The sequence below is a fragment of the Narcine bancroftii genome, chromosome 7, assembly GCF_036971445.1.
Source record: "Narcine bancroftii isolate sNarBan1 chromosome 7, sNarBan1.hap1, whole genome shotgun sequence".
Taxonomy (NCBI): domain Eukaryota; kingdom Metazoa; phylum Chordata; class Chondrichthyes; order Torpediniformes; family Narcinidae; genus Narcine; species Narcine bancroftii.
The window spans coordinates 61,377,092-61,394,165 of record NC_091475.1 but is presented as its reverse complement, the minus strand read 5'-3'; the positions used below and the strand labels follow the sequence as shown (position 1 = coordinate 61,394,165).

General features: G+C 38.8%; 1 protein-coding gene across 1 annotated transcript in view; it reads left to right on the top strand.

Moving 5' to 3' along the window:
- gap43 (growth associated protein 43) overlaps positions 1-10,714 on the top strand; it is a 240,594-nt gene extending 229,880 nt beyond the window's left edge. The window contains exon 3 of the mRNA XM_069890221.1: positions 4,895-10,714. Coding sequence (XP_069746322.1) covers positions 4,895-4,983 — 89 coding nt within the window. The 3' untranslated portion in view covers positions 4,984-10,714. The remainder of the gene's footprint in view (positions 1-4,894) is intronic.
- The last annotated feature ends 6,360 nt before the right edge of the window (positions 10,715-17,074 follow it).

Genomic DNA, 17,074 nt, shown 5'->3' with positions numbered 1-17,074 from the left:
TCTGGAGAAATTGAAAAATATATGGTTTTAGTAATCCGGATTCTTGTTTTAGATCTGGTTTATGTATTGGAAATTTTTTTACATGCTGTTTGGTCTTGTGTTAAAGTACAACCATTTTGGGAAGGAATTAAGTTAGTTTTTGAAAAATTAAATAACATTAAATTACCATTAGACCCATTGATTTTTTTATTGGGTTATATGGTCTCTTTGAGGGGATTAGGGTTGGATAAGTTTCAAATTGCATTTGTATGCTTAGTGTTTTCTGTAGCCTGAAAATGTGTAGCTAGTACTTGGAAGGATAATATAAAGATTAATATAGTACGCTGGCATAATGAATTGAAGGCTTGTATTATTATGGAAAAAATTAAATATAATTTGCATGACAATTATTTTTTTTGTTTAAAAAGTGGTCTCCTTACTTGGAGTATATGCATTTAGATATACTGATTTATTGTAAATATTTTCAGTTTTTCTTTTTATTCATAACTTTGGCTCTCCTTAAGAGAGCTGGCTGATGGGGTAGGTGGGGTTGTGGTTTTCTTTTTCATACTTATGCAAAATTGATTTATTTTTATTATTGGCCTGAATATTTAAAAGATCTTAAAAAAAAAACAAGAGACTTTTTTTTAAAAAGGTTCTTGTCAGTTTTCAGACAGAGGTTTGTTGTTCCTGGACACCAACTCTGATTCACTTCCATTAGCCATTTCAATATCTTGCCAAAGAAACTTGCCATTTAAGGGTTCTCCAGATGATAACCTCTTTCTTTCAGGTCACCACAGAGTTCCTTTTTGTTTCTTCAATTTCAAGTGAAACATTAGACAGCCAGTCCTCTCCTCTTGCATGAACCACAGGGCTTTGACCAGGCTGAACTAAGCACTCATAACCTGTCTTCCAAATGTAGTTTTCCACAAGCTTGCCAGCTTGTCCTGTTCCAGTCCCAGTTGCTGCTGCTGACTGTAAAACTGTAGAACTATTGTCTGTGTGTTTGTCTCTCTCTCTCTCTTTGAGAGAAAAAAAGCTTGTTTGACTCTCTCTGCTTACAAAACCACATAACCCTCTTAGAACAGCAAGTTCCACTCCAGACAATCTGCAGTTCCAACAACCTCTTTCATCTGTTGCCTTTTTGTTAGCAACAATCCATCAGTGGAGTCTTTTGGGCACTCTCCTTTTGCAAAGGCTCTGAGGCCCTGACATGTCCAGCATGAGCAGAGCTCTAGTATTTTAATTAAAATCTGTTTTAAAGTGTTTGTACGTGACCTACACTAAAAAAAAACCTGCCCCAATTTATCTCCCAAAAACATATCTATATTCTGTTACAATTGCTTCAAATACTTGGTTGTCTTTTTAAAAAATTGTTTATTTATAGAAGTCATACAATCAATTACATTCCATACATTTCATTCACAAGTAATCAAACATGGATGTTATAAATTTAAAAATGAAAATAGAAAGATAAAGAAAAAAGCCCACCCCAACCCATTCAATCCCCCAGAAACCCTAAGAAAAAAATGAACTAAGCCCCACCCCCAAAAGAGAAAATTAAGAAATAAAAAAATGGAATGGATATTTTTAAAAATTCTACTTGATTCTCTTCTTTAAAAGAATTTCTTTTTTTTGGAATATTTTATTTAGAATCAATACATATAAATCAAATAAAAACCATCACATTGTTACAAATGATTGATTGAAAAAAATGTTTATCTATACGAGAAAAAAAGATACAAAATAAAAACCCCCGTCTAAAACCTATCCCCCACTAAAAAAAAATTAAACTCCAAAAAACTATATTACTAAAATACTACAATGAATATAGATATATATTAAATTAGATTGGTTTAGAAAACATTCAAGATCCCAAAAACCTTTCACAAAAGAACAATTTATTAAGGGAAGACTTCACTGGTCCAAAGGATTCAAAGGAATTATTTATAAATTCAAACCTAATGTTCAAGCATACAGGCTCAAATCTGTAAAAATATGGATTATTTACATCTCAAATTATGTTTTTTTTTCTAATGGGATACAACTTTGAATCTCTGTTTGCCATCTTCCCAATGTTAATGAAATTTCTGATTTCCAAGTTACAGTACATTTCCTTGCTACCCCCAGAGCTAATTTAACAAATTACGACTGAGAATCTGATAAATGTAATATAGGAGTTATATTTTCAAAATTCCCCATCAATAATAACTCAGGATTTAACAGAAAACAACACCTGTAACCAGTTAACAAATCAGAAAACATGTGCAATTTAGAAATTATAGGCTCTAGTGTGCAGGAAAATGGTATTGTAGTTCACCCATTTAGGGGCATTGGTTAAATCAGTGGTTCTTATCCTTTTTCTTTCCACCCACATCCCACTTTAAGTAATCCCTGTGCCATCGGTGCTCTGTGATGAGTAAGGGATTACTTAAGGTGGGATGTGGGTGGGAAGGGAGGTTGAGAATTACTGCTCTAGACCCAATTGTTACTGAAATATTTTGCTTGAGAAAAATTGTCATTGGCCTATTTCCTTTGGAGCTATGAAACCATGCACTGGTTTTATTCCGCCATGTGATTTTCTTTCCCCGCCCCCGCTTTGCATCCAAAGAAATGTTCCATTTTGATTCTTAATCCAATAATTGTCTGTTAAATGAATTGTCAACGATTTATTGTGTTCTCGTTTAATCAGAGATCACAAAGTAAAAGGACATTATACATAATTTCATGCAATGTCAAATGATCATTAGGGGAGAGAATTGGCTAAAATACCGGGTATAAAGGTAGGTATGTAAACTGAATGGGGGAGGGGGTGGTCATTTGTACTCTGATTTATATATGGTCAAATATTCTACACATAGAACATGACAGCACAGTAGAGGTCCTTCAGCCCCTAATGTGCTGACCTTCCCCACCTCACACCCATAGCCCTCTATTATTCTTACATCCATGTGCCTTTAAGTTCAAGCTCTTGTTTATATAGCACATTTTTTCAACTTGCATTGACCAAAATGCTGTACAAACCAAGGCAATTGATTGAAAGTAGTACAACTATTATAAGAGGTTGTAATGGATCTCCTTATTGTGCCAGCCTCCACCACCACCCCTGGCAATATATTCCAGGCACCTACCATTCTCTGTGTTTGAAAAAAAAACTATACTCAATACATTATTAAACAGCCAAATATGGAAATTTTGGAATGCAACCAAAAGCTTGGCTAAATAGGTTTTGCTTTTTAAACAAGCATCTTAAGGAGATTAGATCAGGGTTGGAATTCTCCAGTATGGACTTTGAACTGGTGAAAACCGGATGGTGAAGGAGGTGAGGAAAACACCAAGATGACGAAATGGTCAGCTGTTTGAGTGCTTAAAAGCTTTGAGGAGGCAGGGGATTGCAAGGGTGAAAATTTAAGTCAATGCACTCAGGAGGGGAGGATGTTACTTTGAGCAGCATGTGGTTAACAGCAGTTAACACAATGCTGTTATAGATCAGTTCAAATCTGCTGCTTTAAGGAGTTTGCATGTTCTCCCCGTGACCTGCAGGGGTTTTCTTTGAGTGCTGCAGTTTACACTCTCGAAAAATATATGGTGTTGGTATGTCAATTGGGTATAAAAGGACCTTTAGCCACACTTGATCCTTAAAGTTAAATAGTGATGGGCAATTGCAGTTCAAATTGAACTGAAGGTGAATATATTTCGAGCAGGAATGTTAGGCCCTTCAAGACACCATTGGAAAATTTAGGTCTGTAGTGAACAAATGCAAAATGCAGATACAAGACGAACATTTGCAAGGTTATGGAGGTGGAACGTGAAAGGTCATGGTAAAAGTAAGAGGATGGAAGCTTTGCATTGAAAGCAACATTTAAATTATAGGATTAAATAGCTTGAGAAAGTAGTTCTAGCCCTTCCTAAAGGGTAAGTAGAAGAAGCTTTTACTCTTTGATGGACATCAGGCAAACATAGTTTCCACATGACTGAAAGATTTAAATCATGAAATTTTGTAGACACCATGGTTGAAGTAAAACACACACAATGCTGGAGCAGCTCAGCAGGTCAAACAGTGTCCTTTATGTAGCAAAGGGTGGATATGCATAACCAATGTTTTGGGCTTGAGCCCTTCAAGGTATGAATGCTGGCAGGCATCCGAACAAAAGGGTCGGGAGGGTGGTAAAGGCAGGAGATAAGTGGATGGGGGGGCAAGGAGAGGGGAGGAGGTATGGCTGGGTGGGTAAGTGGGAAGGGAAGGGAGAACTGGAAAGACAGGAAAGGGGAGGGGAAAGGTCGAAAAGGTGGAAATACATCACCAACATTTTGGGCTTGAGCCCTTCATTAAGGTAGAGAGAATACGGCTGCCTGCTGGCATTTTGTGTTTTTACCTTGTCTGAAAGATTTGCTGGTTACAGAAATCTGCATGTGGAGCACAGCACTTTGGTTTGAATTAGATCTCAAAGTGGGCAACTGGAGAGAGACAATAGTTCCTCTGGGCACCTCAGAATCCAAGGTAAGAAAGCTGTGGATGGAGCTGAGAGTCTGGCACTGTCAAAAAGAGGAGTTTTTCCAGTCGGAGATTAACAGAATTGTCAAAGCGGGGGACAATGGAGAGATGCAACACAAAAGACTGTCATGAAGAGGCCTTTGGAACTGGAACCTCAGCTTAAACTGCAACTGAACAATGAGATAGGGGATGGCAAGGGAACTGGGTTATTGAAAAAAAAGATTTTAATGCAAGTAACAAATGATGGCTTTAGCTGTGGAATGATTTACAGAATAAAATTAAGATATTTTCATCACTCTCTGTGCCTTTACTAACAATTTGAGGATGTTGATTTGTTTATTTTAAACATAGATTAAACTGATAGATGATTTTCTTTCAATAAGGGTACCATTCTCTCAAAATAAATGTGTCCCTTTTCAGATTCCGTGGATGAAAGTAAACAGTCGGAAAGTGCCCAGAACAAAGAAGCTAAAGAAGATGAAAAAAAGGCCACCGAGCAAAATGCCTGAAGGTGAAAGGTCACCAGCCTCAACTACTCTCTCCCCTTTGATGTGTGGACCATTCCCCGTATGGCTAAAGGCGGGAAAGTTTTCCAGTCAAACAGTGTGGCTTAATTTAAATGTTCTTGATGTTGTTCTGGCAGTTTGATGACCATCATTTGGAATTTCTTGCACTGTACAAAATTTCTCTGGCTCTCTGTTTCACTGTATGCAATGTTATTTTAAGAAGTAAAAATGTAAGTGAAAATGGTATCCTTTTAAATGTGATGGGAATGAATATCCACTTGTTTTAAGAATAAAGCAAAGTGCCAATTATTGGTGGGTAAGGCCTCATTTTGATCTTAAATTTGAGGTTGTTATTTATCTTCAACACAATCTCCATGGAATTGATAATATTTAATTGTAATCTAACTGATTAAACCCAATTTTAGTTCACCCAACAATTCATGAATATTTGATCATGTCAATGCCTCATTATCTTGTACACAAATGTCCTGTTGACACATGTTCCTTACATGACGAATGGCAGAATTACATTACAATCTGGAGTGGCGTGCATTGATTATTTATTTGCTATTCAACAGTAGCCTGCAGAGAGAAAAGGATGTGACCAGCTGACTTCTATAGTCCCCATTCCGTTCACTTTATGCTCGGCCCTGCAAATTGCTGCAATACTCTAACCAATTCATCAGAACATCTTGGTGGCTGCCAAATGTTATTCAGCTGTAATTGGAACAAAAATTATAGCGAAGTCCACTATTTTGCCTCTTCATATTATAGGAGAAAGATTTGCAGAATGTAAAAATAAAAGTTCTCATTAGATTTTATGACAGTAGCAAAAATATAGGTAAAGTAGGAGGTAGCAAGACAGAATGGAATTCAAAGGCATTGGTGAATTTGACAATAATATTTTCTTGTGATGAATGCATTTGGGGAGTTTTACATGAATTGAATCTCAATTTATAGAACTTTGCTGCCTCTGTGCATTAGATATCAAACAGCATATGACTGCATGAAATCCATTTATTAATTGGGGAGCATTTAAAAAAAATCAAAACCAATTTTGTAATGCTCAAATTCAAATGCTCCTAAGGCTTGAAATTGTGAAAGTTAGGACACTTTGCCTTCAGACCTCCTACCATTCCTGGATGCTCTTCAACTCTTTACACTTTTATTTACAACAGGGCTAGCTAGCACAGTAACCGTCTCCAGTAATTCAGGATGAGGAAATTGATTCACATGGCTGCCTTATCTACACGTCCTCACATCATTCCAAAGACACGTCGATCATGCCTTGCAGCACGTGTGAAATAATTAGCAAGAGAGTTAACCCGGATGGGAGAACCAAGAAAGCGAGATAAAGTTTGTTCCTCTGTCAGAAGTCAATGCAAGACCTAAAATGGTGTCAATGCCCAAGAGAAAGTGTTCAATCAGCACCCCCCTAACTCACAAACCATCTCCACTTACATTTAGAAATCTGCCTTTAAGAATCTGCAGGGCAGTTACTAGCACACAAGCTTCTGGGCCTTTCTCCTGCTAGTTATTATTGTCACTATTTTAGTAATATTTATTAAAGTATTCTCATTAGAAAATACCTTCACTGATTTTTTGCAGCGCTTCTTAAATTCCCCTGATCACATTATTTGCTGCTTTGATATTAACTTGTCCACAATTGTGGACAATTTGAAAATGTTACACTTTCAATCAGTAGATTACCTCAAATTTTATTATTTTTGAAGAAATTCCATGTAAAGTGTTGAGTTGGCATTTATAATACATTCAGAGAAAGTAACAAAACAGAGATGCATGTAGATCATAATTGGAAACATATTTCCCCCACTTACTAAATAACATTTTTTTTTAAATCACAGCACTTTTAAGTTAATACCTTGGCATTTAAAATTTAAACAGCATTGGAAAAATCACAAGTTCTGCATTTGTTCGGTGAAATGGAATTCTCGAAATTATAAATGAAAATGTCAGACATCTTAAATATTTGATGTCTTCCATCATTTGACAAGCATATTCATTTAGCACGTTGATAATCTTCAAAAACAAAATGTTTTCCTGTTTCAAAATTTGCTAAATTTGATACTTTAACTGATACCGTCATATGCAACTGCAACATTAATTTGACTGGTTTCATTTTAAATATGTAGAATGGATTTTTTTTTGAAATTGCAACAAGGCAACACTGTTTAGTAAACAGGAAGGGTAACTAAAAGTTACATTTTGACTCCAAGTTGCATGCAGATTTTAAGATTCTAAAATCATTCAGATAACAGTTTCAACATAAAACCCACTTTCCTTCCAGTTTCACGAACATAAGCCCTGACACTTTCTTGTGTGCACTGATCTGTCATGTGCTCTCACTAAAAACCTCAAACTGTGGCAAAGAACATCAAAAGTTTTCAAAACACTATTAAAATGGTCTCTGCACACATGATGTAAATTAATGACTTTTCTCTCTGTATTTCAGACATCTGTGTCTCTTGCAAAACACCAGTAACTATCAATGTATTGCTCACTGGGCAATATCTCCAATGCACAATTAACCTTAAAATGAAAATCATATACAGCTCAATGTCTAAAATAATATTGAGAACACTTTCTGTTCTTAATATGTTAAAGATGAATGGAATGTGCTGTACATGTTAACATGTTTTTATAAACCATTATTTAACCAAATTCATCCATTACTCAGTTCATTTAAAATACAAAGCCAAAAATGTAAACCTTCCTTCTATAAATATTTCTAGCCTTCACATTGAAGGTTCCAACTAGTTGAATGGCATCTATATATTATAATTCACTCAACATAACTCAAGTGGAAGATATATCTAACACCACAATATTTATACAGTAATGGACAAATGTTAAATTAATTGGTTTAGTAGAAGATGCCAATATATATTGGAATTTGCAACAAAAATATCTGTAGAGGAGTTCACAAAACATTTCAAAGCAGAAAATGTTGTCACACTATGGCTGGTCAAGTCATAACAACCTTAACTGAAGCAAAGTTGTTCCAAAGTTCTTAACAGATTTTCACAAAGAAATACTTCTAACTTGAGCTTTTTCTCTGATCTTCCATCTCAATTGGTGCTGCAAGAAAAAAAATACATTTTCTTTGTGAAATAACCATTAGGTAAAGCTGAAAATAGGCCATCTAGTTTCTTCATAAAATAGACATTTGGCATGAAAGGATGATATGCCTGTCTCAGCACTTTTTATCATTTACACCCTGAAATCACTCCATCTATTTTGCACATTTGCAAGCAACAGTTAAGAAATGACATTATCGTTTGTTTGCTAGTTCACTGGTTTCCCTTTTGGAATACACATTGGCATTAAAAAAAAATGTCATTCATACTTGTTCCCATTCTATTTATTTGAAAAAAAGTAGATAAATGCTGGATTTAAATACTTGTCTGTCATATCATCTGTGACACTGCCATAAATACAGCCAAAGTCACTGATGTTTAACCCAAGTGCATAATTCGTGCACTTCTCTGTCCCTTTCAAATATCAGCTCTATTTTTCACTAATTGGTCACTGTGCTTCCGGTTAAATCTGGTGATCGCTTTGTTCAAAGTTTTTTCACCACTAATTTGGAAATACCTGAAAACTCTATGAAAACTCTTGGGTGAAATATAAGGCAAGGTTATGGAGACTAACAGGGTAAAAATTAACCACTCCAGTTTCCCTAGGAAATACAGAGGAGAGCATCACAGGGCTTGGAGACCATCCAGTTGACTTTACTTGGCTTTGTTACATTACATCGGGAATCACAGAATAAAGTATTTTTTTAAAAACATTCAGTGGCAGCCTGTTATACCCCTGTACGTAGATAGACAACACCATATCAGCATATCGGGTAAGAATACAAATACCACAAAATGCTTTTGTCACAGTGCATGCATATATTTTCAAACATGTCCAGCATTGCATTGTTCTCCTTGGGATGAATAACACCTTCTATTTATTGCTATTCTGCCTGGTAACTGGCCTCAGAGAGAATAGTTACAACATCAGACGTTAACAGACCTTCACTTGATTATTCCGTGAGGTTACTGGTTGAAATCTATTGTTCACAAATTTAAGTTAATAGGGGAATGAATGAATGGGCATTTTAACAATCATCATTGCCCAATAGTGAACAGAAGGAATCCTTCATTGGAGCAGTGTGATTTAAGAGGTCACACCAAGCTATAGTGGGGTTGTTTAAGATGATGTTTTTAACCTAATGTTTTTACGATGAACACAAAACATCAGAAGCATTTAATATTATTCTCAATGTGATTTTTTATAATGTTGTATCAGGATAATCCTATTTATTAATGTTAGCATGTAATGCCTTGCCATTGGACTGTAAGCTTATATGCACACCAGAAACTATTGTATTTAACATCTTCTTAGAGTGACAGTTAGAGCTAGCAAGAATTAACACCGAAATTCATATCTCCAGTTTTTTTCTCCCTAAGCTCACCGTGGTTAGATGACTAAAAGTGGGTGTATTTTACAGCACAACTAATAGTCTAAGTTGCCGTTTTTAACGTGTCAATACTGGAGCTACAATAGTACGCAGCCGTTAACCATTTTAGTAATTAATTGCTTAATTAAGGCTTTTCATTCCATCCAGAGGTGTGGCATAAATAGCGTGGATAGTGAAAGAGGCCACTGACTGTTTGACAAAAAAAAAATGATTGCTTGATGAGAGAGGGGGTACATTTCAAAATGGGCTCATAGTTCAGCCCTGATTGGAGTGAGTTTAAGAGCTCTCACCCTCATTGAAGGCGGCAGGGGGTGGAAAAGAAACTCCAGACCTAAATGAAGGAAGAGTTCGATTCTGTATGCATGCTGGCTCTGGTCAGAGGTTTCAAATTGTACCCATGTTGTATTTGCTGAAGCTATACTTTTGACTTGGACCGAATTGATGCTTGGGCTTAAAAAAAAAGTTTTTAAAAAGGCTATGTGTATATTTCCAACTGCATTGCCACGAAATGAAACTCTAGCAGATGATAAATCTGTTGGAACTTGTTCTGGATCACTTCTTGGTATGTTTCCTACTCTTACATGAAACAGGTCTAATGTAATCAAATGACAGGTGAAAGCCATCATTAGTCACCTTGTATGTCATGTAGTCCATTTTCTCATTGTCTCAGTGATAATCGTGCAATTTAGAACGTGATTATATGGTATGGGATCCCTTCCCTTTATAAGTTGAATCCACTGCAGTGAAGTGCCAATTAGGTTTTAAGGACATGAGCAAACAGAGTAGATATAATTTAACTATAAAGTGAAACCCCGGGTGTCTGATTGGTAATTACTATTGAAGACCAATGTTATCGTGCTTAACCAAAAGTCTCAGACAATGTACCACTGTGTTTTATGAATCAGCTATCCTCAGAGCACGCAGTTTGTAGTTGGAAGCATACATTAAGTGGATTTTTTGATTGCCTTCCTGCCTACTTGATTGGCCACTGCCTTACGCAAATCTGATCTATTTGCTTGGTGCTGTTGAGTCCTTGTGATGTTCTGTAGTGCTTGATTGCTGGTATTTTTGTACTGGTAAATTATTTTTACTCAGCATTGATGATATTCTGAATTTGTGAGTATGTGTAATTGGTGTGGCAATCTAAGATGGCTGATGCAGAATGTGGCCTGCCTTTTTTTTTCACAAAACGTTCGAGAGACAGTGGGGAGAATGAAAAAAAATAAAAGACACCAGTCTTCACAATATCCATGTCTTTGGTGTTTCCTTCTTAAATGGGACTTCCCATTGCAGAGAAGTACAGCACAGATGTTTGTTTACACAGTTACTGAATCCCATTAGATACTCTAAGATGCTGGAGGAACTCAGCAGGTCTCGTAGTGTTCACAGGAGGTGAAACTATACAACCAACATTTTCAGGCCTGAGCCCTTCTTCGAGGGATGCCTGTATTCAAAGGATGGGGCAGTGCGGTGCGGGGTGCGGGGGTTGGGTGTGGAGCCCAGGCCATAATTGGATGTAGACAGGAGAGGAGAAGTCGGAATTAATCAGGGCAAGGTCATAGCTCTGTGAATGCAGAGATGGTGCAAAGGAGTCAAAGGGAAAGAGCGAGAGAGAGAGCGAGAGAGTGAGAGCGAGAGCGAGAGCGAGAGCGAGAGAGAGGACACAGCTATAGGGGAAGGGGAGAGACAGGTGAGGGGCCTAACAAAAACTGGAGATATTGACATTATTGGCATCTAGTTGGGGAGTGTCCAGATGGAATACAAGGTGCTGTTCTTCTTATCTGTGGGTGGTCTCAGCTTGCCAGTGCATGAGACCATGGACAGACAGGTCAGCATGGGAATAGGGGTGGGGAAATGAAATGGATTGTCACTGGGAGATCCCAGCTATTACACTGGACAGAGCTAAGGTGCTCAACAAAATGACTTTCCAGACAGTGTCCAGTCTCTCTACTGTAGAGGAGGCCACAACGGGAGGAGATGACCTCTGTGTTGCTTCACTTAGAAGGACCGTTTGGGGCCCTGAATGGTGGTGAAGGAGAAGGTATGTGCGCAAGTGCAGCATTTCTTGCAGTCACAGAGGTAGGTACCAAGGGGACAATGGGTGGGAAAGGAGGAAGGGATGAAGGAGTCACAGAGGGAGTAGGGTATATGGAAGGTGGTCAGGGGAGGTGTTCCTTCGGGCTCTGATTGGTGCCTTCACGACCCATCGACAGCGGTTGGGTGCATCGGCCCATTTTGCTGCAGCATCATTGACGGGTGTGGTTTTTGCCACCCTGGGTGCCGATTGGCCCTTTTGCAATCCTTCACTGGTGATTAGCTGGCAGAGCCCGTCTTACAGCGGCCTATGGGAACAGGCCACTGATGCCTCATGCTACCCACTAGATTGCTGTGTTTGAACGGCGTCTTCTGTGTCGACCCGCAATGACGGCTGCAGGTGCCAAAAATTCAACTGAAATGAAAAGTCAAGCTTTACTATAACAAAGGGTACACAAAGAAACCTGTGACAGAGTGTATAGACATGTTTTTTGGAGATAAATTGGGAAAGGTTTGTAAAAGTAGATAACATACAAACACTTTAAAACAGATCTTATTTGAAATACTGGAGCTCTGCTAATGCTAGACACATTGGCTCCACAGCTTTTGCAAGAGGCTTGGAGAGTGCTCAAGAAACTTCACTAATGGATTGTTGTTTACAAAAGGCAACAGATGAAGGATCTTGTTGGAGCCGCAGATTGTCTGGAGATGTTCTATGAAGATTCCCGTTGGTTTTCAGAGAGTGATTTGTTGTTCCAGGACATCCACAATTGATGTACTTCAGTGTCTTGCTGACAAAACTTGCCCCTTCAGGTTCTCCGGATGATAACCTCTTACTTTCAGGCCACCACAGAGTTCCTTTTTATTTCATTTATTCCAAGTGAAACATTAGACAGCCAGTCCTCCCCTCTTGCATGAACCACAAGGGCTTTGACCAGGCTGTCTTCCAAATTGGGCTTTCCACAAGCTTGCCAGCTTGTCCTGTTCCAGTCCCAGCAGCTTCTGCTGGCTGTAACACTGTAGAAGAAGTCACTCTATCTTAGTGAGAAAGCCTGTTTGACTCTCTCAGCTTGCAAAACCACATGACCCTCTGACAACATCTACAGACAATCTGTGGCTGCAATAAGATCTTTCATCTGTTGCCTTTTGTAAACAACAATCCATTAGTGAAGTCTCTTGAGCACTCTCCAAAGCTCTTGCAAAAGCTGTGGACCTGATATGTCTAGCATTAGCAGAGCTCCAGTATTTCAAATAAGATCTGTTTCAAAGTGTTTTTATGTAACCAACTCTAACAAACTTTTCCCAATTTATCTCACAAAAAACATATTTATATACTCTGTCTCAAACCTGACAAAGCAATTAAAGGAAAACTAAACTACACTGGTGTCTCCACTAGTCGATACCCCTCCACTGGCATTATCCACAATCACAATTCACAGAACTGAAATGAATGTCTATCTCCAAGCACAACCATCAAGACAATTAGCAGCATTGCCTGCACTGGTGCACAACAAGCCCACTCTCACGAATCTTCAAAAGGAGAACTATTATGAAAGGACTGGGTAATAAAGTCAATGAATAAACCATTACTGCGCCAGCTTGCTGCTTGGACTTGACTCATGGGGGAAATAATTTAATCCTTCATGCCGACAAGAGGAAATAATATTGGTGAGGAAGGAAGCAAAAGGATATTCAGAACAGCTATAATAAAGGATGAAGAAAGGTTCATCTGAATCTAAAGGTTCATCTAGACTGATTCTATCTATGTTGTACACCAATGGTTCTTAACCTTTTTCTTTCCACTCTGTGATAAGTAAGGGATTGGTTAAGGTGATAGGTGAGTGGAAAGGTTGAGAATCACTACTCTAGACCCAATTTTTACTGAAATAGTTTGCTTGAGAAAAATTGTAATTGGCTCATTTCCTTTGGAGTTCTGAAACTGTGCACATAATGAGTCAATGAGGTACAATTGAAACAGTGGTTTTCAAACTTTTTCTTTCCATCCACATCCCATGTTAAGCAATCCCTTACTAATCACAGAGCACCTATGGAAAAGGGAATAGTTAAAATGGTATGTGAGTGGAAAGAAAATGGTTGAGAACCATTGTTTTAACATAACTCAGCCACAAGCCCTTCAACCCATGTTATTTTGGAGGACAAAGGATGCCATAGCAAGGGATTACTTAAAGTGGTAAATGAATGGAAAGAAAATGGTTAAAACCATGCACCTATACAACCTTCCCATGAAATGTTGAAATCAAGCTTACATCCACTGCCTTCCCGGCAGCTGTTCCACACCCCTGCTACTCTCTGAGTGAAGAAATTCCCCTTTATCATTTAATGTTTCAGCCTTAACTCATGATCTCTATTTCTAACCCAACCTTAGTGGCAAAAGCCTGCTCATAAGGTTAAATACCTCGATCAGATCTCCCCTTATTCTTCTACACTCCAGGGAATAATGTCCTAATTTGTTTACCCTTTCCCTGTAACTCAGTTTCTCAACTTCTGGAAATAACCCTGTAAATCTTCTCTGCATTTTTGCAATCTTGTACCTTTTCTGCAGCCAGGTGACCAAAACTGCACACAATTCTTCAAACTTGGCCTCACCAAACTCTTGTACAATTTAACCATAACATCCTATCTCCTGTACTCATTTGTTTGATTTATGAAGGCCAATATGCCGAAAAGCTCTCCTTATGACCCTATCTACCTGTGACGCCACTTTCAGGCAATAAGGTATCAGTACTCCCAGATCCCTCTGTTTTGCCAATTCCATACAATTTACTACACAAGTCCTACCTTGGTTTGACCTCCCAAAATGTCTGCATTAATTTCCAAATGCCATTTTGCAGCCCATTTTTCCATGTTTCCTTGTTGTCTACTGAACCCCCATTCTTTGAGTCAACTGCAAATGTGCTGATCCAATTTATTACATTATATTCATGTAAATTCATTTCAACGATAGAAAGTCCTCCTGGTCCATGAAATCGTGTTCCTCTCTTGACCCAATTAACCTGAAAATCCCAACATTTTGGAGGGCCAGATGAATCTGTAGCATCCATGGAGATCCCACACACGTCATAGGGAGAACGCACAACATCCTCAAAGACAATGTTGGTTTCAAATCAGGCTAACTGGCAAACTGCACTGCCCAGGTTGTGGATATTGATGATAGACAGCAATGGATACAGCACCGATCCCCAAGGCATACCACTAGTCACAGGCCTCCAGTCAGAGAGCAAAAATCCACTGTCTAATCCAATTTGCCACATCATTCTGGATGCCAAGTGACTGAACCTTCTTGAGCAATGTCCCACGAGGGACCTTATCAAAGGCTTTTCCAAAGTCCACACAGACCACACCCACAGCATTACCTTCAACCTTTCCTGTTAACCTTCTTGTGAAACTATGAGATTAGCTAGATCCTCCATGCACAGGGCCACATTGGCTATCCCCAATCAGTTTCTGAGCACATCAGATCTCGACAATAGCATCCAGTAATTTATCCACTTTTGATGTCAGGCTTACTGGCTAATTATCTCCTGGATTATTCGGAAACAAATTAATATTAGTTATCATCCATTTTAAATACCTCTGCTGGAACACTGACAAATACTGCATGAGCCTCCCTGAAGGTCCAAGAGAACATCTTATCCACCTCTGTTAGCCACAAAACCACAAACACTGCCTCCTCAGTTATCTGCATTGATCCATAACCACATTGCTGTTTTATCTCACTTCAATCTCCCCATGGGCAGCATGGTTGGCGCAAAACCTTTACAGCGCTAGCGATCAGGACCAAGGTTTGAATTCCATTCTGTCTGTAAGGAGTTTGTCCATTCTCTCCATGTCTGCATGGGTTTCCTTTGGGAGCTGGGTGTGTAGGTAAATTGGGTATCATGGATTTGTGGGCCAAAATGGGCTGTTACTATGCTGTATGTCTAAATTGAAAAAAAAATCTTTTAGCTCCATATATAGATGACTATGCTGATCTTCCAAAAGACTGATTTTGTCCCTTACTATCCTTTGACTCTTGGGATCTTCCTTCACTTTATATTCCAGAGCCATCTCATGTCTTCTTTCAGCCCTCCCGAGTTCCTCTTAGTGGTTTTGTTGCATTTCTTCTACTCTTCAAGAATCAGGGCTTCAATATCTTTTGAAAGCCAGGGCCCCTTACATCTGTTAGCCTTGCCTATAATAAAGACAGCAATGTAGAAATGCTGTATTCTCAAAAACCTTTGAAGGCCTCCCACTTACCAGGCACACCTTTGTCAGAAAAAAAAACAATCTGTTCCAATCCACATTTGCCTGATCCTTTCTGAGCTTTTCTCCAATTTAAAATCTCAATCCAAAGACCAGGCCTATCCTTATCCATAATTATCTTGAAACTAATGGCGGTATGAGTACTGGACACAAAGTGTTCCCCTGCATGCGCTTCTGTCACTTGCCCTATCTCAATCCCAAATAGGAGATTGAGCAATAAACTCTTTCAAGTTGTGACCTCTATGTTTTGAAGAAGGAAACTTTCCTGAAAAAAAATGTGATGAGCTCTAACCTATCCAGCCCATTTACAGTATAGGAGTTCCAATCAATGAGTGGAAAGTTAAAATCATCTATCACTATCCCCTCTCTCCCTCTCTCCAAATTTGGTCTTTGAATTGTTTCTGACTTTTAGGTGGTCAATAATGCATTCCCATTAACGTGGTCATCCCTTGTTCATTCCTGAGTTCCACTTGTATAGCCTCAGCATATGAGCCCTTTTGTCTGCCCTGTCAAGCATTTCCATGATATTTTTCCTGACCTGCAATGCCAACTATCAACCATCCATTCTTCCCTCTCTACCACGTCTAAAAGCCGGAACATTGAGCTGCCAGCTGAAATGGGAGCAACTCGGAACATTATTCCCACTATGCTCTGCCTTTCCATTTCCATCCTTGCCTGTCGGCTCAACAACACCTTCTTCCACATTCACTCTATGAACTTCTCTGATTCCCTTCCCCCTGCAACTCGTTTAAATCCGCCTGGGATATCACTTGCAAGGATACTGATCCCCCTCCAGTTCAGATGCAAACCAGCTCATCAGTTCAGGTGATACTTTCCCAGGAACTAGGTATTTATTCTGCTTCCCCTTAAAATGGACAAGCTAGATTTCTTAAGTGGTCCTTGTCATGCAGGTCTGGAAATTAATCTCATTTTGCACGTTTTATAAAGACAAACAGAAGCCACACGTTTCAGTGTCAGTTTAAATTCCAATTCTACTATGGTTAAAGAGGACATTTTAAAGTAAGGTCCATTTCTATCAAGTTACTTTAAAATGTCCTGTATGACCAGAGACCATAGAACCATCACAGAAACAGGCCCCTTCCGCCCTTCTGGTCTGTGCCCATTTTTTGCCTTGCCCAAATGACCTGCAGCCAGTCCACAGCCCTCCATACCTCTCCCATCCTTGTATCTGTCCAAATCTTTCAATGATAAAATTAAGCTAGCAGCTGGTTCCACACTCCCACCACTCTCTGTGTCAAGATGTTCCCTCTAAACTTTTCCCCTTTCACTCTTTACCCATGTCATCTG